Source organism: Talpa occidentalis, unplaced genomic scaffold, assembly GCF_014898055.3.
Source record: "Talpa occidentalis isolate TD23 unplaced genomic scaffold, MPIMG_talOcc4v2.1 talOcc4.12, whole genome shotgun sequence".
Classification (NCBI taxonomy): domain Eukaryota; kingdom Metazoa; phylum Chordata; class Mammalia; order Eulipotyphla; family Talpidae; genus Talpa; species Talpa occidentalis.
In genome coordinates, this window is record NW_023601212.1 from 9,205,401 (window position 1) to 9,227,842 (window position 22,442).

Here is a 22,442-nt window from a genome sequence, read left to right on the forward strand (position 1 = left end):
TGATGCTGTAGTGGCTGGCAACATCTTGATAGCACTGCCTTTAACCCCTGTGCCATCAGGGAGGTCCCATCCCCATAACTTTTGACCCTTTGTCAATCTGAACTCTATGCCTATTAAAACAATAACTCCCCATTCTCCCTGGCCCCCAACCGCTCATAAACCATTATGATCTAATATCTTTCCTGTTTACAGTTATTGTTGAATTGCAAGTAGCTGGTAACTTTCAAAATGATAACTCTTTTTTTTTTTAAAGATTTATTTATTTTTGCACACAAGAACTGGGGTACAGGCCAGAGGTGTGGATGGTGAATGGATTCACCAAAGACAGAGTGGGGAGCAGAACAGGCAGACTGACTGAAATACACTGCTGAGGGGAGCAGTGGGTGAGCCAGGAGAGGTCTGCTGCACCATGTGGGTAGCTCCCTGGCCAGGGATCGAACTCGTGCTGCAGAGGCTGCAGATAGCTTCATAGGTTGCATCTTAACCCCTTGCACCACCAGGGAAGCCCAAAACGATAACTCTTTATTTGGGGAGAAGTTTAGATCCACAGAGAATTTGCTGACCTTGTCCAGAGAGTTCCCATGTATTCCCTACCCAGCTCCTGCATTAATGCCAGCATCTTACATAACCACCGTGTCTTTCCTGAAACCAGGAAATTAACAGTGCTACAAGCTTAGTAACTAATCTGCAGACCTTATTCAAATCAAAGCAGTTTTGCATCTCGTGTCCTTTTGCTGGTTCCGAATCCAATTAAGAAGCCCGGGTTGCTGTCTGGAAGTTCCTCAGTCTACTAAAAATGGAGCTACCATCCGACCCGGCAATTCCACTCCTAGGGATCTACCCAAAGGACACAAAAACACTGATTCAAAAGAACCTGTACACCTATGTTTATTGCAGCACTATTTACAATAGGGAAAACCTGGAAACAACCCAAATGCCCAAAAATAGATGACTGGATCAGGAAGATGTAGTGTATTTATACACAATGGAATGTTATTCAGCAATCAAAAAAGATAATCTCATGTCATTCGCAGCAACGTGGAGGGAGCTAAAAGGAATTATGCGCAATGAAATAAGCCAGAAGGAAAAAGAAAATTATCAGATGGTTTCACTTAAAACAGGAATATAGGGGAACCAAATAAGACATGAGTGTAAAAAAAATAATCACAGTACAAAACACAACAAAGCAAAAACCAGACAATTATAAACCAGGGACATCCTGCAGGGGAGGAGGCGGGAGAGGGTCAGAGGGAGGGAGGGAGGAGCACAGGGGACTGAGGTGATGGTGCACAGGTGCCTTGGGGAAGGAAACTCTATGGGGACTCCACCTGAGGGGGTGGGGGGAAGCAAATATTGTTTAAAAATAAATAAATAATTAAAAAAAAAAAAGAATCCCAGGCTGCATTTTGTTGTGTTTCCTAAACCTTTTCTTGCTTATTCTCATCCTTTGTCTTTGATAGTCTTGATAGTTCAGGGGCATCGGTCAGTTATTTTATAGCCAGTCCCTCCATTTCAGTTTCACTCATGTTCACCTGTGATGAGCTCGAGTGCACGGAACTGGGGGGCTGCATGGTCAGGGAAAAAGCGTCAGGCTTTTCTGCCCTCCCGCCATTAGGACTGATGACGGATCTGCCGTCCTGAATGCATGCCGGATGGCGGGCACCTGGAGCAGGGTGTGGGCATGCGTAAGGGGGTACACCTGGGCCCACGCTGCGCTTAAAAGGGCGGCGTCACGGGGACGCCAGCAGAGAGAACCACGAGAAGCAGAACCACAAGAGAAGCAGAGAGAACCTGAGAGAAGGCCGGAGAGCTTAGACAGAGTGAAGACTTGCTGGGGGTTGGCAGGCCTGCCAGCCTCCCGGCCCCCCAGCACCCCTGCCTGCCGTGTGCCTGGTAGATCCCTGTAAAGCCTGAAAAGCCCCCGAGGGCTCCAGGACTCCTCCATGACCCGTTCTGCTTGCGTCATAGAGAACCTGCCCTGTGCCCCTTCCTGCCGCTTCTGGGCAGGACACCCCAGCAGCAGCGCGTGCCTCTGTGCCCGCTTGCAGGAGGCAGGATGCCTGCAGGCCTCTTCCTGGGGACACGGAGCGCCACCACTTGGATTTAGGGGCCTTTGGCCACGGTCTCCACTAGAAGATGGCTACTGAGACACCATGTGAGTATCTTGCTCCATTTATCTTTTTCACCTGCTCATTTCCCTCCTCCCCTCCCGCCCTTCCTTAAACGTGTGTTGCACGGCCCACGTGTGCCCGGTGATCCTGGTGCATGTCTTGGTGATTTAAAAAAATGACTTAAAAAGTATCCCTTCTCTCAAACGAGAGTCACGTGTGATGCTGCATCCACTGAGGGGTGCGCACGTGATACGGGTCCAGCTGGAGGCACGCCCTCCTCTGGGGGTGCAGCGGGCTCGACCAGCTAGGATCCAGTCTGTGGCCTCACAAGGATGAAAGCACCCGACTATGCATTTCCTCCTCAGTGTCTGTGTCATTCAGGACACAATTGATTGCAACAGAGACCTTCTGGTCTGCAAAGCCTAGAATATTTGCGAACGGCTGTCCTCAAGTTTCAGCAATATCAAGGGATGGAAGTTATTTTGATTAACCAAATAATTGAAGGAGATGCTTCTTTCCATTGATAAATTTATTATTCCAGATAAAAATGATATGTCATGGGTGCCCCATATTTAACACCCACTTAGAAAGTCAAACACTGCACACCTAGTTTTATTGCCTTGTGTACCCTTAGCCGAGTGTATTTCCTATCCCCATGCCCAGAGGGAGCAGTTGCCCTGAATGTGCTAATAGATGAGTTTTTCTAAGCGTGTCATAGTCGTCGCTCTTACATTTAGGTCTTCGATCTACTTTTTTTTTTTTTTTAAAGATTTCTTTATGCATACAAGAGCTGGGGCACAGGCCAGAGATGCGGGGGGTGAGAGGACTCACCAGAGACAGAGTGGGGAACAGAACAGGCAGACTGACCGAAGCAAACTGCTGAGGGGAGCAGTGGGCGAAACAGGAGAGGTCTGCGCGCCATGTGGGTTGCTCCCTGGCTGGCCGGGGATTGAACTCGTGCTGCAGAGGCTGCGACTGCTTCATAGTGTGGTGCTTAACCTCTTGCGCCACCAGGGAGGCCTGTCTTCAATCTACCTTGAGTTTATTTTCATATATTGGTTGAGGTAGGGGTTCAGTTTCATCCTTTGCACGTGACTATCCAATTGTCCCAGCTTGTTGAAGAGACTATTTTTTTCTCCTTGGTCTTGGCACCCTTGCCAAGAATCAGACATACAGGTTTATTTCTGGAATTTCAATTCTATTCTATTGATCTCTATGTCCATATTTATGTTAGTATCACAGTGTTTTATTTTCTGTAACTTTGTAGTAAGTTTTGTAGTAAGTGTTGAAGTCTGGAATTGTTAGTCTTCCAACTTTATTGTCCCTCTTCAAAATTGTTTTGACTAAGTTCCTTAAAAATTCACAGGGGAGGGGGGCCTCCCCGGTGGTGCAGCGGTTGAGCGCTGGGTTGCGAAGCTGCCCGCGGCCTCTGCGGCGCTGGTTCGATCCCCGGCTGCTCCCCGGCCACCGGAGGAGGGTCCCGCATGGCACGCAGACCTCCCCGGCCGCCCGCTGCTCCCCTCAGCAGTGTACTTCGGTCCCTCTGCCTGCTCAGCTCCCTGCTCTGGCTCTGGTGAATTCTCTCACCCTCCCGCGCTTGACTGTGCCCAGTGCTTGTATAAACAAACAAACAAATAAATAAATAAAACATGCCTCTATTAAAAAAAAAAAAATTCACAGGGGGGCCACCCTGGTGGTGCAAGAGGTTAAGACGCAACCTATGAAGCTATCCGCAGCCACTGCAGCACGAGTTTGATCCCCAGCCAGGGACCTACCCACATGGCACAGCAGACCTCTCCTGTCTCGCCCGCTGCTCCCCTCAGCAGTGCATTTCAGTCAGTCAGTCTGCCTGTTCTGTTCCCCACTCTGTCTCTGGTGAATCCTCTCATCCCCCGTACCTCTGGTCTGTACCCAGTTCTTTAACGCATAAATAAATCTTTAAAAAAAAATTCTTATGAATTGTAGGACTGAATTCGACACTGCAACTAGATTGCTGGGAGTTTGATAGGGATTGCACTGAATCTGTAGTTTGGATAATATTGCCATATAGATGCATTTATATATATTTGCTGCTTAAGTATTTATCTCTAACTAATATATTTGCTTTATGTTTTATAATTCCACAATGGAATTACACCAACTTTTCTTCCAGGGGCTGCTTGTTTTGCTCAGTGTATTTGAGATTTATTGATGTGGTGGTGCATACTTCTACTTGCTTCATAATAATTGCTGTGTTGTGCTCTGTTGTATGACTACATCGCACTTCTTTCTGCATTGTCTTGTTGGTGAATATTTTAAGTTGGTTCTAATTAATCAAATTAAAAAATTGGCCCCAGTTAAAAATTTTTGTATACAGTATTACTGTACCTTAGGTAATGTTTTTGTTTTTTTCACAAATAATCCCAGTATGAGCACTCTTGTTGTATATCTTCAAGTATCTGTGAGATGCGGATCTAGGAATGGAACTAGAGCCAAGTGGTTATACACATCTTCAACTTACATTGTCAACCAGTTCTCCAATGTAGCAATTTGTTCTCACTCTAATGTCAGTAGATTTTCAAAAGTTGAACCATCTTTGCTATAACATTTCCTCTGTTGAGTCAGAACACGCTATTTCTGTAACGAGAAGCTAGCTGTTCATTGGTGGTGTTTGTTTTCTTGGCATTTTTAGCATCTAGGCACATAGTGGGATGTACTTACTTTTTTCCTCTTAGAAGAGTGCTATCTCCTTCCCCTGCAAGTGGACCCAATTTATAAAAGATGCAAATCATCTTGTCCTTGAAGATTTGGCAAAGTTCTCTTGAAAAACTATCAGAGAGGGTATCTTGTATGAGGAATAGGTCTTTCACCACCATTTCAATAAGATCATTCACTTTTTAATGAGTTGGCTTGATTTTGACATTTATTCTTAGATTTTTTTTTTCTATTTTATCATTTTGGACATCTTTTAGTATAAAGTTATATTACATAGTATATGCTTATCCATTAAAATAGTTCCTCTGTAAGAGTCATTGGTTCCTCTCTCATCCCAAGTGTTATTTATGTCTCTGTCTTCTTAGCATAGTTTGGCTTTTTTATGGGTATTCCCAAATATCCGTTTTTTATTACTTATAGTTTTCTATTGCGTTACTTTCTGATTTTCCTAATGTTTTCCCTTGGTTTATTGGTTTTTTTGGTTGATGGTTGAGCTACTTCATTTTGTTTCCTCATAAATTTATATAAGGCTACATATTTTCCTCAGATTACTTCTTTGGCTGCTTATTTTCAGTGCGCTCCTTACCCTCATAACTACATAAGACGTTAATTAGAGTTCTGCATACATTTTTTGGTTGTTGTAACCCACAGGTTTTCATTTGTGGTGTCCTCATTCAGTTCTAAACATTTTATATCTATGTGTGATTTATCTTTAATGCATGTTTTAGCATTTCCAACTCTATGGATTTCAAGTATGTCACTGATTTATAATTTTATTGTGGCTAGTGAGTGAAGTCAAAAAGTTGTTTTCTGTTGTGCTTTAACACATGGTCCATTTTTGTAACGGCTGAGTGTTGGGACAACACGTACATTCTTTACTGGATACATATATTTACATATTTATTTAATCACGTTTGCCATTGTATTATTCACCTCCCCAAGATTATCACTATTTCATTGGTTTGGGCTTGCTGTCCAAGTAGATTCTCTCTCTACAACATTGTGGTTCTGCCCATTTCTCCTCACTGGTGATTTTTTTGTTTGTTTGAAACTCTTTTAAACCATTGTTTCTAGGGACAAAGTAGCATCGAGGGTATTTGCAATTTCCAGAGCATTAAGATGCTTTGGCCCTTGACTGGGGTGCATGATGGAAGTGGGGCTCTACACTGGGCTGTCCCCCAGCCTGTGGCTGCTGTGACTGGCACTGATTCATGGCAGGTGAGGCTCACAGAGCCTTGAACTCCCTCACTCTGGCCGTGGGAAGTGGGCAGACCTGGGGCCATGCCCAGTTCCATCACTTACCATTTGCGATCTTGAACAAAATACCTGACTCTTTGGACTGTTTTCCCATCTATCTCTGCGCTATCAGAAGATTTAAATGCGCGTGAGCCAAACAAGTAAATGCTCGGTCAGTGGGGATGACACATGGTGTCCAGGGGTCGTGTCTGTGGTCAGCTGAGGTAATTCCTTCTAGGAAGTCTTCATGTAAATCCCAGCCTGCCACCTTCTACCCCCAATCAGTCCTGACCACCTCATTCACTTATTATTCCTGAAGGTTCTTTGTCTAGTTTGCAGCAAGGGTGAAAAAGAGACCGTATTCAGAAACTTCAGCCTCGATAGGGTTGGAAGACCAGAGAAGGGGACTAGGAAATGCTTTCAAGCAGACCTTGACTGCTGGGCTGAGGCTTGAGTAAGATTTCTCCGGGCATAGCAGCCTGTTGCTAAAGCCCGGGATGAATAGGCTTGATTAGAGGCTGACTTTTCTGTTCATTTTGTCCCATAATCTGTCACTAAGAAGGGGGTTCCTCCCCCCACCCCATGTCCCGAATTCAGCACAGTAACTACGAATGTAGTTAGTCCTCTACACGCTTCCTCTCTCTTCAGAGTCTGCGTTGCCCATGATCTCACAAGGGACAGTGAGAAACTGTCCTAAGCTAGCTCTGCCACGGCTCCCCATCTCCCGCTAGTCTCCCCAATTCTCACTTTATACTTGAAAGAAAAATCCTCAATCTGTAAAATGTCCTCCCCAATTTGCTGGCGCGCTCTCTACTTTCATTTTAATTGATTGTGCTTGCCTAAGATGATCTAATTTTTGGTGTTTTCCAAGTTTTTGATTTAGGGTAAAAAACCTTTAATGCCCAATTGGAATTAATTCCCACCTTAATCTTCATTTGCATCTATTCTATTTCTAGTTATTTGGATTGAAAGCTTGATTCATTTTTAAAGTTCACTTATTTCCAGAATTTATTTTCTTAATCAGTGTACTCAGGGCTACCCATGCTCTTCTGGGCATGCCTCTGGCTGCATCCCACGGGTTTCATTATGTAATGTAACATTTGAAATGGTGATTGATAAAAAAACTACAATATCTACATTGAGTCCATCTTTAATCCATGCCTTAGAGATGTTTCACCATCTCGCACTAAAGACCTTTTCAGAAGAGGTTAATTTTAATTGTAGAATCTACCTCTTGGGGTGAAGCTCAGATTATCTAGTATTTGTTTCTTGGCATTTGGGAGGCTCCTCACTGCTGATTCTTATAAATGTGGATCTTGATAAACTTTCACAGGTGTTTGAGAATTTGGGGGGGTGGTAGGGGGCACAGGGTTTGATAAACTTGACTAAGTTTATTAATGGTAGTAGTCACACCATTTATGGCTAATACCCTATCTATATAAAATCACATATAATTAATTTTTGACTATTGGATCTGATAGTTTCTAAAAGGGGAGAGCCCACTTTTCCCTAAATTGGGCCCCCTCCTCTCCCCTTTCCTGCCACCTCAGGCACCTATGCCAGAGGAGGGACTCAGGTGAGGGTGTAGACACAGAACGGCTCACCCTCCATTCACTGGGGGAGTCTGCCTGTAGCTCAGAAGTCAACTCATTGAGTGGCCTAGAACTTGGGGAACAGTGTTCCCAAGCCGCTGTTTCCCCGTATGGGAAGCTCTGCTTTGGGAGCACAGCACACCGTGGTGTCTGGGGGCAGCGGGTATACCTAACCCGGGCGTGAACCCCAGCTCCACTTCAAGCACCTTCTGTGACTTTGGGGTGGTGGCTGCCCCTCTCTGAACCGGTTCCTTCACTTGTAAATCAGGCTGCTGACGCCTGCCTCGGATGGCTGGCCCAGGGGCGCTGCTCAGGGGCCATCGTATGGACTAGAACACGAAGCAGCTTTTGCAGGACCAGGTGTGGGTTTGGGTCCCCAGCACGGCCCCTCAGATGCCGCGTGACCTTGGACAGGCAATACCACCTCGGGGGCCTCCCAGCTCACTGGTCCAAGGAGAGAGGATAATTGTTTAGGTCCCTGCCTGCCCCAGAAACGAGATGGGGTGGGCGGGGCACAGCAAAGACGCCACCACCGGCCGGGGTCGGACGATCTTCCTTTAATACAAAGTCGATATATCTACATACACAGAGGTGGGAAACCGCCGGCTGCTTCCACTCGAATCAACAGTGTCGGAAGCAGCGGCAGATCCGCTCTCGTACAAAGAGAAAAACTCACTTGCTCGGGGCTGAGGGGTCCCGTCCTTCTGTTTTTGTCCCAGAACTGCCCCGTAGTCCCAGGGGGTGGGTCCCTGATCCAGGGCAGCATGTGGCCTCTACTGCCCCCCCCGGGAGTAGTGGGGACCTCCCCGTTTTGTTCAGTCCTCCTTGGGGGCGGGAGGCAGGGGGCTCAGGCAGTGAGGGGGTCGCTGCCATCTTCTTGTGGCAGTGCCCGCCTCGGAGGGTTCAAATCCCGCGCTGGTGGGCCCGAGCTGCCCGCTGCCCTGCCCTCAGAGCTGTTCGTGATATGTCTGAGAAGTTAATCAAAAAACAAAAGCCAGAAAGGGAAGAGAAGAAACGAGGAGCAAAGGGACTTCCTACTCTTGAGCAAGGCACACCTTCCGATGGTGGGAAAAGAGCGCGCGCGGGCAGGGAGGGCCCACGAGGACGCGCCGTCACACAGGAACACTTGCTACGGTGAAAAAATAGTCTGTAACAGAATAGGAATAATAAGCAAAGTTTTTAAATTCATTGACTGGCAAGTCTTTTTTTCTGTTTTGTTTCTTCTTAAAAAAAAAAAAAGAAAAGAAAAAAATACACTATTTAAAAAAAGGAAATGTCACTGGATACAGTTACACTGAGTTCCAAAAGAAAGCTGAACTCTGCCCCCAGCCTGGCACCCCCAGGCTTCAGGGCAGCACGACTCCCGGGGGGGAGGACCAGGGGTCAAATCCAAGGCCTGCACCCCCATCCTCTGGTTCTGGGGAGAAGCCCTGTTTGTTCACCACCCCCCACCCCCACCCCGGAATCTGTTTTGGAATCGGAAGGAAATGAGGAATGTGCCAAGTATTTGAAGGCGGCAGCTGGTGCCAGGGGGATTGCTGGGGGCCGCATGGGGGGCTTGAGGGGCTGCCTCGTTCCCGGAGACCGTGCAGAAATGCTGCTGCTGCTGCTGCTGCCGCCGTGGCCGCCACCTCCTCCTGCCTGGGGCCGGGGGAGTCCAGGCCTCTGTGGGCTCACCCAGCGCGAGCGGAGGCAACAGGGGCCGGTGGTTGGACCCAGGGAACCATGGCTTTAGGTTGCATAGTGGTCGAAACTTCCGAGGTACTCCAGCGCTGCCTGGTAGCAGAACTGGTACTCGTCCTGTGCGGGAGGGAACAGAGCTTGTCAGTGCCCTCCTGCTCCCTAGGCTCAGGCTGCACACCTCACGGGGCTGGGTCTGCGCCTGAACGCCACCCCTCCCCCTGCCTGCAGGCCCTACTTATTGCTAAAGACAACTGCTCAGTCACCCCCACCTGAAATCTTGCCCTGAGGCCGAGTCTAGGCAGTGGCTAGCCCTCGGGGGACACTGTTAAAGTGCCCGTATGAAGGTGAGCACAGGGAAGCCCCTCCCTGCTCTCGGCCTTGCTTTCCCCATCTGGGAGCAGCAGGACCTCAAGGTCTGTGGCCCAGGCAGTGTCCTGGCTGAGCCGTAAAGGCTGGGGCTTTGGGGCAGGGATGGCCCCACCTCTGCGCACACCAAGCGACACATCTTGGGTCTGGATTTCAGTCTGTTCCTGTGTCCAAAGGGCCGACCGGTCCCCTTCCTCCCCATACCCCAGGGAGAGCAGGGCGGCAGGGGCGAGGGGCAGCCACTCCTCCCGCCCGTCCTCACCTCCGTCTGCACCATGGCTGGCCTCTGGGTCCGTAGCATCTTCACCGTCTGGAAGATGTCCACCACGCCTTCGTACCGCATGCGCTCCAGCACGATGCTGAGCGTGATGAAGACTCCCGTCCTGCCCACACCGGCACTGCGGGGGTGAGCACAGCCATTCAGGGGTGGCGCTCAGAGGCCCCCATTCACTGCCTAGCTCCCCAGGAGATGGCCCAAGTGGACCGCCCAAAGCTTGCAGCTGAGGCCTCAGTTTCCCCAGCCAGGTGGTGAGCTGGGGTCTGGGAGGTGGGGGGTGCAACTCACCTGCAGTGGACAGAGATGGGGCCATCCTGGCCGAATTGCTCCTTGGTCTTGTGGACTTGGCCAATGAAGTCAATGAAGCCCTCCCCTGACTTTGGCACACCCTGTTCTGGCCAGTCTGTGAACTGGAACTGCCGGACAGTCCGGGACTGACCATCCTAAATACAGAGTGAGAAAAGGTCTCGAGTGATGTCAGCAGCGGTCATGACTGTCCCCCCGGCCCCATCACTAGTAACACTTCTCTCCACCATCTAAAGGCACCATCTTCCGCTGACATTCTGCATCCTCTGCCTTTTCCCAGTCACATTCTCTCCATCAAAGTGTGTGTCTAACCCTGACAGACACCTAGAATTTCCTTTCTCTGGTCCCATCGCCTGAATCTTGCACCATCGATAGCACTATGACCACTGACCACTGCCTGGCTATCTTCTTTACTGTTCCGTCATTGCCACTGATTTTCTCCATCCCCTGCTGGTCAAAATGGCCCTTCTCCAGTCTCATCTTCCACCCATTGCTGAAAAAGGTCACCATCTACTGACCTGTAGTGCCAAGTTCGACCATCATTCTCCATCCTGTAATATACATTCGTTCCATGCTAAAGTTTCTATCTTCCTGCCATCCAACACCACCCAACGGTACTATCTTCCACTAATTCTACAGTCCCCCAAGCTAAAGGTGCCATCTCACACCACTGAAGCATTATGACCAGCTCTTGTATAAATAAATAAAAAATCTTAAAAGATTTATTTATGCATACAAGAACTTGGGTGTAGGCCAGAGGTAGGTGGGGCGGTGAGAGGATTCACCAGAGACAGAGTGGGGAGCAGAACAGGCAGACTGACTGAAATATGCTGCTGAGGGGAGCAGCGGGCGAGACAGGAGAGGTGTGCTGCGCCACATGGGTCAGCTCCCTGGCCGGGGATCTGCAGTGGCCGCCGATAGCTTGATGGCACTGAGACTTTAACCCCTGTGCCACCAGAGATGCCACCGACATTCAATATTCTTGCCTCTGCATTCTCCAAACCCCCCTTCCACCACTTAGATCCTGCAGCCAGCAGGGTCACCTTCCACGGTCAGTCTTCATCAGTTATCATAATACCCGCCCATTCTCCCACCACCCGAAACCGCCATCCTCTGGTCTCCACCAGCCAGTCCCCCCCCATCCATCCTCCATTCTCATCTCTCCTTCCAGTGATGCCTCTCCCCGCCTCCTGCTCCACACTTCCGGCGCCTGCCACCAGCGCCATCACCGCGCCCCAGCACGCTCTGGCACCAGTGTCCGCAGGTTGTTGCAAGACATTCCCTTTTAAGGGGCCCCCGGGTCACATTCCCTGGTGAGTGTTGTTGCTCATCATCTGATGGAGACACCTGCTCTTCCCCTCACTGTCGGTGGGGACGGTGGGTGGGCTTGCTCTTCTTCCTTCCAAATCCCAGTGCTTCCCACCCCGGGGCGTTTGCTTCTGCCACCAACCCGAGGACCCTTCTGCAGATCACTAGGGTCCACTGGTGAACCCGTTCGCCAATCTCCACACTTACCCGGGCATCTGTGACCTTGAACTCCCGCAGGATGTACTGAGGCATGTTGTATTCCGCCATCGGGTCCACCACGAAGTACTGGTAGCGGGCGGAACGCTCAGCTGGCCAGTACTGGTGACATTTTTCCTGTTGAGGAAAGGGCAGTGGTGGGTGGTCAGCTCGCCTGAGTTCTGCCCTACCCTGCCCTGCCCACCCACAGGGTGCCTGGCTCACCCGGCCCATCTCCCGCAGCTTGGTCAGCATCACCACGATGGTCGAATTGTTCTCCCACAGCATACGCCAGAAGTCCTCCGTGGTTTCTGCCAGAGGCCCTTGTGTGGCAATGTAGGCCTTTTGCTGCCTGTGGGGTGGGGTGTGTGAGCCAGGGCGGTGGGCAGCAGGAGGCCCCAGCCCATGTCTGGCTTGGGCGTGATGCCACTCGGTGCACCAAAGCAGGACTCCTCAGCAGCCATGACTGCCACGCCCCTGCCCTCTTGGGAGCTGCCGTCTGGTGCACCTCACCCCGCCACTGACTCAGCCCCCCAGTAATCTCACTTTCCGCATGGCAGCGCCATCGGCCACAAGCTACATTCAATCTCCGTGAGAAAGTTGCAAAACCTTCCCTGCTCTTCTCTGCCTTCCTCCTCCGCCCTGCGCAAGTGTCAGGAAACGACTTCCAGTCGTTTGCACAGGCCTAGTCCTCCCTCGCGCCTGGTGGTACCTTCTGCCTGCAACACCTTCCCCTCGGTCAGGGATTCTCAGCCCAGCACTGCTGATGCCTGCAGTGGACAGTGTTTCGTGACGAGGGCTGTTTTATGCACTGTAGGTTGCTGAGCAGCACCCCGGCCCCACTCGCTGGAGGCCAGTCCTACCCCACTTCTACACTTGCCAAATGCTCCCTGGGTGGGAGATATGCCCAGATTAAGAAACAGTGATGCAGAGGGCAGAAGGAACCATGTAATGGAGCCATCAGTTAAATGCACATCTGAAAACCTTCACTTCCAGAGACTGCCGGGAGCTGGCCTCGTCCATCTAGCTTTGTCTCCCAGACTTGGGAAGTCCCTTGTGGGCAGGAGGGGACCCTCTGGTGCTCCAGCATCACTGGGCAAAGGCCAGAGTCCTACAGTGACCGCTGTGAGGTACCTGTAGCCATCAATGAAGCTGGCGTTGATGTAGTCAGAGCCCTCCACGCCCCGGATGGGCTGCAGGCAGACCCGCGTGCTCTCGTAGGGCATGATGTTCACCAAGCGGTTCTTGAACTTGTTACAAGGCAGATTGGCACTGATGAAGCGGGACGTGTGGGCTTTGGAGTTGGCCAGCCGCTGTGGGGATGAGGAGGGGTCCACGTCAGGAGGCCTTCCAGCGAAGGAGGGGGTCTGCTTTCTCCAGGGACAGGGAGGGCTTCCCGTGCCAGTGCCGACGTGGGAGGTATGGGAGGGGAGGGCGGTGTGACACGCCCCAGAGGGGCTCCCTTGAGACCCCACCGAGGCATCCACGCCCACTTACCTTGAACTCAAGCTCCATGCCGGTGACGTGCTCGCCGGGCTCCACCTGGGCCAGTTTCTGGATGTAGGCGTAGAGGCTGCGGGCCGGCACCTCGGTGTTGCCGCAGCCCACGGCCTCCAGCAGGGCCTCGTGGATGAAGCTGTACTGGTCCTCAGTCTGCACCATGTAGTTGCGCTGGGACCGCATGAGCGTCACGTGGCCGTACACGTCCACCGTCTTCTCTGGCTTGATCCGCTCGAGCATGGCGTCGATGACGATGAAGCAGCCTGTGCGGCCCACGCCCGCGCTGTGGGGTGGGTGCGGCGGTCAGGGGCGGCTCAGGTAGGGGGCGGGCAGGACAGGCAGGGTCGGGTGCGGAGGGAGCAGATAGGGCCAGGGGTGCTAGGGTAGAATGGGGCATGGAGAGCTGGGGTGGCAGAGGGGGGCCAGGGCTGGGCAAGGCAGTCTCCGGGAACGGGAGGTGGGTGAGGCGCAGAGGTCGGGGACCCGTGTACCTGCAGTGGACCACAATGGGGCCTGCATCTGGGGGGTTGCAGGTCTTGACTCTCCGCAGGAAAGCCAGAAATGGTGTTGGGTACTCGGGCACCCCATGGTCCGGCCATGCTGTGAACTGAAACTGGCGGACTTCGCGTTTCTCACTGGAGCCGTTCTGGGGGGCATGAGGACAGAGCCTGTCACCACAGCCCATCACCCAGACTCACGCCTCCAGACCACCGTGCTCCTGGAGCACCCCACTTAGATGTCCTCTGGACAAGGGGGGGATGTTTTGACGTGGGGGTTTGAGGCCCCAACCCTGCCCTGACTTTTTCCCTGAACCACTCTCTCCATCCTAGTTGATGGCAGCTCCAATCTCCCAGAAGCTCTGGTGAAACTCAGGAATCACCCTTTGACTTCCCTCCCCTCCCAGCCTTCAGCCAATACAGTCAGCTCTGCCTTCAAAGTCTATCCCGGCCCCACGATGCCTCCCAGTCCCTCTCTTCCTAGCGCCTCCCGCCCTAACCCACACCTCCCTGTCCATTCTCCCTGCAGAGGCCACCAGAGGGCACCTGAGTCAGGTCCTGCCCTTCCCCTCCCCGCCAGGACTCCCACCTCCCTATGTTGGCTTTCCAGGCTGAGACCCTGCAGGGAACCCAGCACAGGCCCAAGGCGGGCGGTGCCAGAGGTCCAGGGAGCAGGAAAGACTGGAGGAGCAGTCGCTGCTCAGGGACAACATTCACTGCAAAGTTGGGCTCTGCTGGTTTTCTCCTCCTGCTAAGCCCCAGTTTCTTTGCCTACCAAGTGTGTGATCCTAGAAGGTGGTCGGCCTGGGTCAACAGGCTTGCCTTTCTCCTTCCCCCATCGGGAGCTCCTGGGCAGAAGCTGGGATCCTCTATTTTCCTCCCCCGCCCCAGGCCCCTCTCCCTGGCCTGGGCCCTACCTTGTGCAGAGAAAACGTCCGCACACAGAACGTGGCCAGTTCGATGGTGTCCAGCAGCGTGACCTGGATGAAGCCGTAGGTCTCGGTGCCCCTGCTGGGCCAGTACTGATCACACTTGATCTGTTGCGGGCGAGAGAAGGGAGGTGAGCGTGGGCCAGGGCCGGCGGGAGCAGGGGCCAGCGCCTGCAGGGCCGGGGCTGGGGCCGAGGCTCACCCGTGACTTCTCCTCCAGCCGCGTCATCATGACGATGGTGGCAGAGCGCTGCTCCCACACCATCCGCCAGAAGTCGCCAAAGGTCTCGGGCAGGGGCCCCTGCGTGGCAATATACGCGTTCTGCCGCCGGTAGCCGTCCACGTAATTGGCGTTGATGTAATCACTACCCACGATGCCTAAGGCGGGGTGAGAGGCCAGGAGTCAAGGAGGGGCTCGCCAGGCTGCTTCCAGCTGGCTGACCCAGAACTGTCCCAGCCTATTCCCAGAGTGTGCCCAAGCTCGTGGGGCTCGTAGCTCCTGGTTTCTCTACCTCAGCGTCACTGCCACTTGGGGTCAGAGCCCTGGCGGGGGCCGATGTGAACAATGTAGGAGTTGAGTCTCATCCGTGGCCTCCATTCTCCAGATGCCACTAGCACCCCCTCCCCATGAGGTTGGGACAAGTAAGTGTCCCCGGGTGTCACAAAGTGTCCCTGGGTGGTGGAGTTACCCTGAGAACCGCTGCTGTGGAGGGAAGGCAGAGGTGCGTATGGACAGCAGCCAGCAGTTAAATGCACCTCTGAACACTCCCAGAGGTCTCTGGCTAGCCTTGGACCAGGCCTGTGACTGAAGCTGGGCTCAGTTTTCCTATCTGCCCCCAGGTGTCCAGGCTGGCATGACCTGTGGCCGAGAGGAGGTGGAATGAGGGGGTCTGGGGCCCCGGTGCTACCTTCGATGGGCTGGAGGATGACGCGGGAGTGGTCGTAGGCGATGACATTGGCGTAGCGGTTCTTGGGCTTGTTCACTTCCAGGTTGGAGTGTTCCCACGTGAACTGCTGGCCTGGGTCAATGGACTGCAGGGAAGAGGGTGGTCAGAGGTGTCAGGGTGGGTAAGTAGGCCCAGGAGGGAGGGGCGCAGCTCACCTCGTACTCCTGGGAGAGCTTGAGGCTGTCGTTGGCCTTGAGGCGCTCGGTGTGCTCTGCCATGTCCGAGATGGGGATGGGCGGGTGGCTGAGCATGCCTGTGGGAAGAGCAGACCCACGCGGGGCCGGTCACGCAGGAGCCGGCCGGGCCGGGGCGCGGGTGGGGTGCTCTACGGTGTGAGTCTGCGATGGACGAGCTGCGTTAGAAGGGGGTGGCAGGGGCGGGCTCAGCGGAAGGGGGAGCTTGGGGTGGCCCGGGACCTGCGGGCCTAAAGGTGGGACATTAGAGGCTGCCGCTCTCGGCCGAGCCCAACTCCCCTGGTTCACAGTGTCTACCCAACCCAGGTGGCCCCAGACTCGAAGCTCCTAGTGCCTCAGGGCGAGCAGCAGGCGAGTGACACAGAAATGAAGAAGCAGATGCAGCTGGCTGGACCTCCGGAAATACCGTCCCCAGGCGGGGTTGGGAGACTGACCCCCTTCCTGCCCTGTTAGGGGCAGGGAGCGCCGAGGGGCGGGGGAGGCACATGGGACATGCGTGCTGGGCGAGGCCCCATTCATCTTGCAACTGCCTTGGGCAGGAGTTGGTGCGGTGAGGTCCTGACTGCAAGGGGTCATTTCCTCATTGGGCATAGGACTCCCTTTATCTCTGGAGCTCCTAGTGGGCTCTGGGGGATGTGGGGTGGGCCTGGCTCTTTCACCCCATACCTGGACCTGCCAGATCCTGCTCCTCCCTCTCCTCTTCTGGGCCAGCACCAAACTCGCTGCACAGCTATGCTGAGCTAGGCCAGCAAGGAAGGCCTAGTGTGAAACCACTAAGCGACTGCCAGTGGGCTGGTAAACAGCTCTTGTTCTGAGCCCCCCACCACCCCAGCTGCTCCCCAAGAGCCCCATCTGTGGGGCCTGAGGCTGATGTCCGCTTGACTGATCAGCCTCCTGCTCATCACCCAAGTGGGCTCCTGTTCCTACATCTGTGTCTTGCCTGTCCCTGTGCCCCCCACACATACACACAGTCACAACCAGCCCCAAGGGCCCAACGGACTGGACCCCCCCAATCAATGAAGCCAGGGCAGGACAGGCGGGCAGAGACTGGCTGGGAGTGGAAGCGTGGACAGAGATAGGAGGCAGGATGGAGAAACCAAAGATGAAAACAAACAGGGGGCGAAAAGGAAGCCGAGAACAGAGACACAGGAACTAACTTTCAAAGTGAAACCCCGGCTCCCTGAGGGGGCTGCTGAGGCCTGAATCTGCAGAAACAGCAAACAATAAATAAATGAAAACACGCGGGTGGGGGGTGCCTCCCCCACCCCTCTCTGGGTGCACGCACAAGGCAGGCTGACAGACGCAAAGGGCAGCGTGACTTAAATATCGCGGGTTGAAAATGGCTGCCCAGGCCACAAGCCGGAACCGACAGCAGCTGCTGTGTCCCTCTGACTGGACATTGGCCAGTCCTGGCCTCAGCTGTGTCTTTGGGAAGCCCCCCAAGTATTAGGCTCTTGTGTCAACATGTCCTCCCAGACTAACCTGGTCTCAGCTTTCCTGTTGGGGTCCACAGGGGGGGTTTTGGAGAAGGAAGCAGGAAGTATAGGGAGAAATTTGGGGGCAGGGGAAGGGCAGGTGGGCCCAGGCCACCGGCTTGGCCATAAGACAGCTGCTGTTAGTTAACAGAACTCATGTTTAAAATGCTCCCGCGACAGCGGTTGAGCGCTGGGTTGCGAAGCTGCCCGCAGCCTCTGCGGCGCCGGTTCGATCCCCGGCTGCTCCCCGGCCACCGGAGGAGGGTCCCGCATGGCGCGCAGATCTCTCCTGCCGCCCGCTGCTCCCCTCAGCAGTGTACTTCGGTCCTTCTGCCTGCTCTGCTCCCTGCTCTGGCTCTGGTGAATTCTCTCACCCTCCCGCGCTTCTGACTGTACCCAGTGCATGTATAAACAAACAAACAAACAAATAAATAAATAAAACATGCCTCTATTTAAAAAAAAAAAAAAAAAAAAAAAAAAAAATAAAATGCTCCCGCGAACAGGGTAGAGCTGACGTAGCCAGCCCGGCTGCAGGGAAGAGAGGAGCCACTAGGCACAGCACGTGAGGCCACGCACATGCCCTCATGGGGACTGCAGCCACCAGTCAATACAGATGTTTCAAATCTGTGTTTTGTGGGAAACAAAGTCAGTGTGGGAAGTGCAGGCTCGTGTGCAGGCAGAGGGGAGACGCAGGCAACAGGGGCTCCTGAGAACCGCAGTTGCTCGTCACATGAGAAAAAAATTCCTTGCTGGGCTGGAAGCAGCTGGTACGAGGCCATGAGATGGGGCGGGGCCAGGCGTCTGCACATGGAGATGACTGAGGACAAGCCGCCGACCCAGTTCTTCCACCATGGCCTCCACTGTGGCCACGGAGTGGGGGGTGCCAGAGACGGGGGCAGAGTTTCTGAGCATCACTGGGCACTCATCCCAGGAGGGTGTAGAAAAACCAAGGGCAGCCCCAGCACCCACCACTGAGTGACCCTCAGACCAGAGGTGTGGACACTGGCACGGTTCTTACCAGAAGTCAGGGGCCTGTGTAGACGCGTCCTTAAGCCCCCAAAGAGGAGTGCGACTGCCTAAGAAAGTAACTTCCTGGCAGCCCACTGGCTGGGAGCCACATGCCAGCCCCAGAGCGGTCACTAAGCCACGCCTCAGGCAGTGTGGACCCCTCCTACGTGTGGTCCCCCAGGTTGCCCCACAGCCAGGTGTGCCGTGGGCGGGAGCACCCAGGCTTGCGCCATCACACGCGACGACGTCTGCGCAAAGATGTCACCGCCTACCGACGCACCGGCATTTCTCAGACGCCGTTAAGTGACGCGCAACAGGGCACCAGGAACGTGACTGTACCAAGCAGTTCAGCGGGGACAGGCGAGTGTCCATCAAAGCGGCAGCTTCCTCTTCCCCAGACCACCTGCTGCACAGGTGTGTCCTGGCACCTGGGGTGAGCACATACCCGGTGTCTGGAAGTTAATGCGTCTCATCTCCACGGGGTCCTTGGGGTGGTGAGGGGCGAGGTCGGCGTTGTTCAGCAGGCATTTGGTGCGGGGCTCCGAATCTTTGCGTTTACTGTGTGCAAGTGAACAGAACCCATGTGTGCTTGTGCCAAAGGCACCTGGCACCGTGGGCGGGTACTCTGCAGGGGGAGGGGCCGGGTCTGCAAGAATGGGGTTCGCAGGAGCATGCATATGTGTGTGTGCACATGCAGGTGTGGCCAGGTGCCCCCACCCACGGGCACACCACCCCTGCCCCAGTCTCCTGCCTTAGGTTCTCCAAGGGCAGGGCCAGCTCTTACCTGTCAGGTTTACTGCTCCCAAAAGCAGACCCAAGAGAGAAGGGGGGGAAAGAAGACAGGTGAGGGTGTGCTCTGGGGCTGTGGGTGGCTTTCTTAAGCTCTAGAGCCTTGGTGTCCTCTGAAAATGGGGTTAATACTTCCTCTTTGGCCCCCCAAATACAAGGAGGCGTGTCTCAGCCCTCTTCCTGAGCTGAGGCCATTACTGTCTTCATGAAGCTGGAAGAGGCAGTTGACACCCCAAATCTTGCTGAGTAGACTAGTCAAATCACTGCCCTGGTTCCAGCTACGAGCCTGGGGCGGGAATCTGCTCAGTGGTTTAACCTTGCGAGCATCTCCCTATCTATGTCACGGGGGCTTCCGTGACCTCCTCCTCCTCCTAGATCACCTTCCCATCCTCCTGGCCCTTTCCAGACCCTTTTCCAAGAAGCCCTCCCTCCCATCAGGTGGTGGGCACAGAGGGCTCACTTCTTGTAGAGCAAGATGGCAATCACGATGCAGATGATGAAGACCACAGCCAGCACGGGGCCGATCACCCAGATGAGCCCTTCCTCGCCGTCCACGATGGGCTGGGGGTCTGGGTTATCCAGTTGGAAGGGGTCTGAGAAGGGGCTGGCTGCAAATGTCTGTGAAAGAGGGGTATGGAGATCAGGCCTCCATCAGTGTTCATCCTCCTCATGGGAGTCAGATGGGCCTTCCTCGTCCCTGCTGGCTCGTCCCTGCTCTAAACCCAACTATGGCTCCCAAGAGCCCTGCTCTGGTGGCCTGCAGGGCTTGGCCTTTGCCAATCTTCAGTCTCCCCATTCTCCCCTCTGCTTCAGTCACTCTGAAGTTCTTTTTGTTCATTTTGCACCTCCAGATCTTTGCATAAGATCTTTGCACAAGTAAATCTTGGGCTACTTTTTCCTTCTGGACTCCTATACATCCCTTGAAGCCCCAATCTAGAGTTCTCACTCACAAATCTTCAACTTGGAATTCCCCCAACCTCAAGTCCTCCCTTCTGCCTGGCCCTGACCACAAAGGCTGGGATGATCTATGCCTAATTTTGAGGTCAAGGGCCCTGGGGGCTGAGGCCACTTAGGGGTCCGTCTCACTTAGGGGTCCGTCTCACAGGGTGTGGCTAGATTTGGGCAGATTTCATTCGGGACTTACAGGCTCGCTCTTTTGCAGCACAGCAAGGACAAAGAGAACATATCGGTGGCCAGGCTCCAGGCCCCGGTTGTCAAAGCCACCATACTGCTTCTGGTCACCAGGATGGAAGGTGGATGGCAGTATCGAGAAGCGAGCTGCAATGTATGGCCGAGGCACCTCTAGCTGGCGAGAGTGCCGCAGGCTACGCCTCTGAAGTCGTGAGATGTCCTGGATGAGCTGTGGGAACAGAGGTGTGCGTGGCTCAGAGTCTGCTGGGAGCAACCAAGCTCATTAAAGCTGAAACATAATTGAGCCTGGCAGGCTGGGCTTCAGACCCTCACCTCCTCCAGATCCATGTCCTCTGGGCTGCCCAGCGGGGTCAGGAACTGGCCTCCGCGAGACTTGCGCAGTGGCACCATCACAATGAAATAGTTCCTGTTGGGAGACAAAGAATCAGAGCGGGGCCGTCTACAGATAGGGAGGCCTGAAAGATGCTCTTTGGGGTAAATGGGGGAGCTCTCTCGAAATCTTCCTTCTGCTCATACAGTAGGTCTATTCTCTACTGCCTTGGTCATATACAACTACAATTCCTAATTCAGGCTTCCAGGGCTGATTATTCTGTACCTTTTGCCTGGAAAACCTACCCAGGAAATGATATTTTTTGAACTACTAAAAATTCATTAAAGCCCCAACTTCTATGCCCACACATTCCTTTAGCCTTAATTTTTCTCTCTTTTGAGGCAGAGACCTCCTATTCCCACTGAAAAATCTTGACCCTGGTGCCTTTCACGGCCAGGGGGTTACAAGTCCGTGTCCAGCTCTGGAAAGCCAGAACCAGCCAAGGAGCATCGGGGAGTGCTGGGGAGCAGACCCAAGGCCACGTTTACTGACAGTGCCCACGGGAAGCACTTCAGGGCCACCACGTGAACTGGGGCAGACGTGATCCAGTTTTACAGGCAGAAGCTGAGTCAGAGGGGACAGGTGACTGCTTTGTTACACAGCTGGCTGCCAGGGGTGTGAGGACTCCTGAGGGGGTGTGAGCGTACTGGACGGGCACTGGGCTCTGGCCGTCGGGCAGATACACCATGATGAAGCCGTCGGAGTCGGGCTTGGGGGCCACGCTGGGCTTGGCGCTGAGCAGGTTGAAGGCAGTCCAGGCGGTGACGGTTTGCTGGAGGCCGCCCAGGCTGCTGCCGCGGCTGGTCAGCACAAAGTTATAGAAGGTGTTGGGCTTAAGGTGCGTGATGAGCCTTTTGGTGGTCCGGCCGTCCACGTCCAGTGTGAGCCCGTTGTACTGGATCTGTGGGCCAGTGCTGGCTCAGTGGAGGCCTGGACAGAGCCCCGTCCCCAGGCTGAGCCCCCAACCTTGACTGAGCATCAATTCCAGATTCAGCCCCGACCCCAGTGAACCGTAATCCCTCACTGAGCCTCAATGCCAGGTTAGCTACTGACCATAGACCAAGCCTTAATTCCAGCTGAGCCCCAAGTCTAACCGCTGAGCCCTGATCCCACAGTGAACCTCAGTCCCAGCTGATCCCTGACTCAGGTTAAGCCCAACTGGGACTAAGTCCTTATCCCCGACTGAGGCCTGGTCCTGCGTTAAATCTTGACCCAGACAGAACCTCACTCCCAGCCACCTCAATGCTGACTGAATCCTATTCCTAGATGGAGCCTCAACCTCAGCTGAACTCAGTCCCACTCAATCCTCAGCCCAGCTGAACTCCAACCCCAGACCAAATCCTGACTGAGCCCTAACCCCCGCCGAGCCCTGACTCCCGACACCTGCCCGCCAGGTGCCCCTACCTTGTAGGGTGTGGGCGAGTTGTAGTTGTCGGGGAACTCCCAGCTGAGCAGGACTGACGTCTTCATGATCATTTTCACCTTGAAGTTCTTGGGGGAGACTGTGCCGAGCAGCGCCCAACGGGAGAGAGCAGAAGAGAGGGCCTGTGAGTGCCGGGGTCGGGGGGCGGGTGCCAGGGGAGGGGTGGGGCGGCCCAGGCGCTCCCTGTCGTCCGCTGTGCCTGTGCCCTTGGCCTTCCTGCCTGGCCCTGGCCCGGCCCTGCCTGGCCCTGTCCCAAGTCCCTGCTGTGGAGACGGCGCGGCTGCAGAGAGAAGGCGGAGGAGGGAGGAGGGGGTGGGGTGGGGGCAGCGGTGGGGGCGGCGGTGCCACCTCGGCACGTCCCACCTTTGCCAACGCCGGAGCCTCGGGGTC

The 22,442-nt window shown here is 54.1% G+C and overlaps 1 protein-coding gene across 1 annotated transcript in view; it reads right to left on the minus strand.

Annotated features, from left to right (window-relative positions):
* Positions 1–4,981: 4,981 nt before the first annotated feature.
* PTPRS (protein tyrosine phosphatase receptor type S) overlaps positions 4,982–22,442 on the minus strand; it is a 69,648-nt gene continuing 52,187 nt past the window's right edge. The window contains exons 15-34 of the mRNA XM_037505142.2: positions 22,034–22,131; positions 21,277–21,530; positions 20,572–20,665; positions 20,252–20,467; positions 19,568–19,725; positions 19,103–19,114; positions 18,764–18,876; positions 16,993–17,040; positions 15,797–15,894; positions 15,603–15,726; positions 14,897–15,072; positions 14,683–14,802; positions 13,760–13,914; positions 13,266–13,551; positions 12,903–13,081; positions 11,994–12,120; positions 11,781–11,906; positions 10,248–10,402; positions 9,945–10,080; positions 4,982–9,433 (exon numbers count right to left, since the gene is read on the minus strand). Of these exons, the coding sequence (XP_037361039.1) occupies positions 9,365–9,433; positions 9,945–10,080; positions 10,248–10,402; positions 11,781–11,906; positions 11,994–12,120; positions 12,903–13,081; positions 13,266–13,551; positions 13,760–13,914; positions 14,683–14,802; positions 14,897–15,072; positions 15,603–15,726; positions 15,797–15,894; positions 16,993–17,040; positions 18,764–18,876; positions 19,103–19,114; positions 19,568–19,725; positions 20,252–20,467; positions 20,572–20,665; positions 21,277–21,530; positions 22,034–22,131 (2,744 nt within the window). The 3' untranslated portion in view covers positions 4,982–9,364. The remainder of the gene's footprint in view (positions 9,434–9,944; positions 10,081–10,247; positions 10,403–11,780; positions 11,907–11,993; positions 12,121–12,902; positions 13,082–13,265; positions 13,552–13,759; positions 13,915–14,682; positions 14,803–14,896; positions 15,073–15,602; positions 15,727–15,796; positions 15,895–16,992; positions 17,041–18,763; positions 18,877–19,102; positions 19,115–19,567; positions 19,726–20,251; positions 20,468–20,571; positions 20,666–21,276; positions 21,531–22,033; positions 22,132–22,442) is intronic.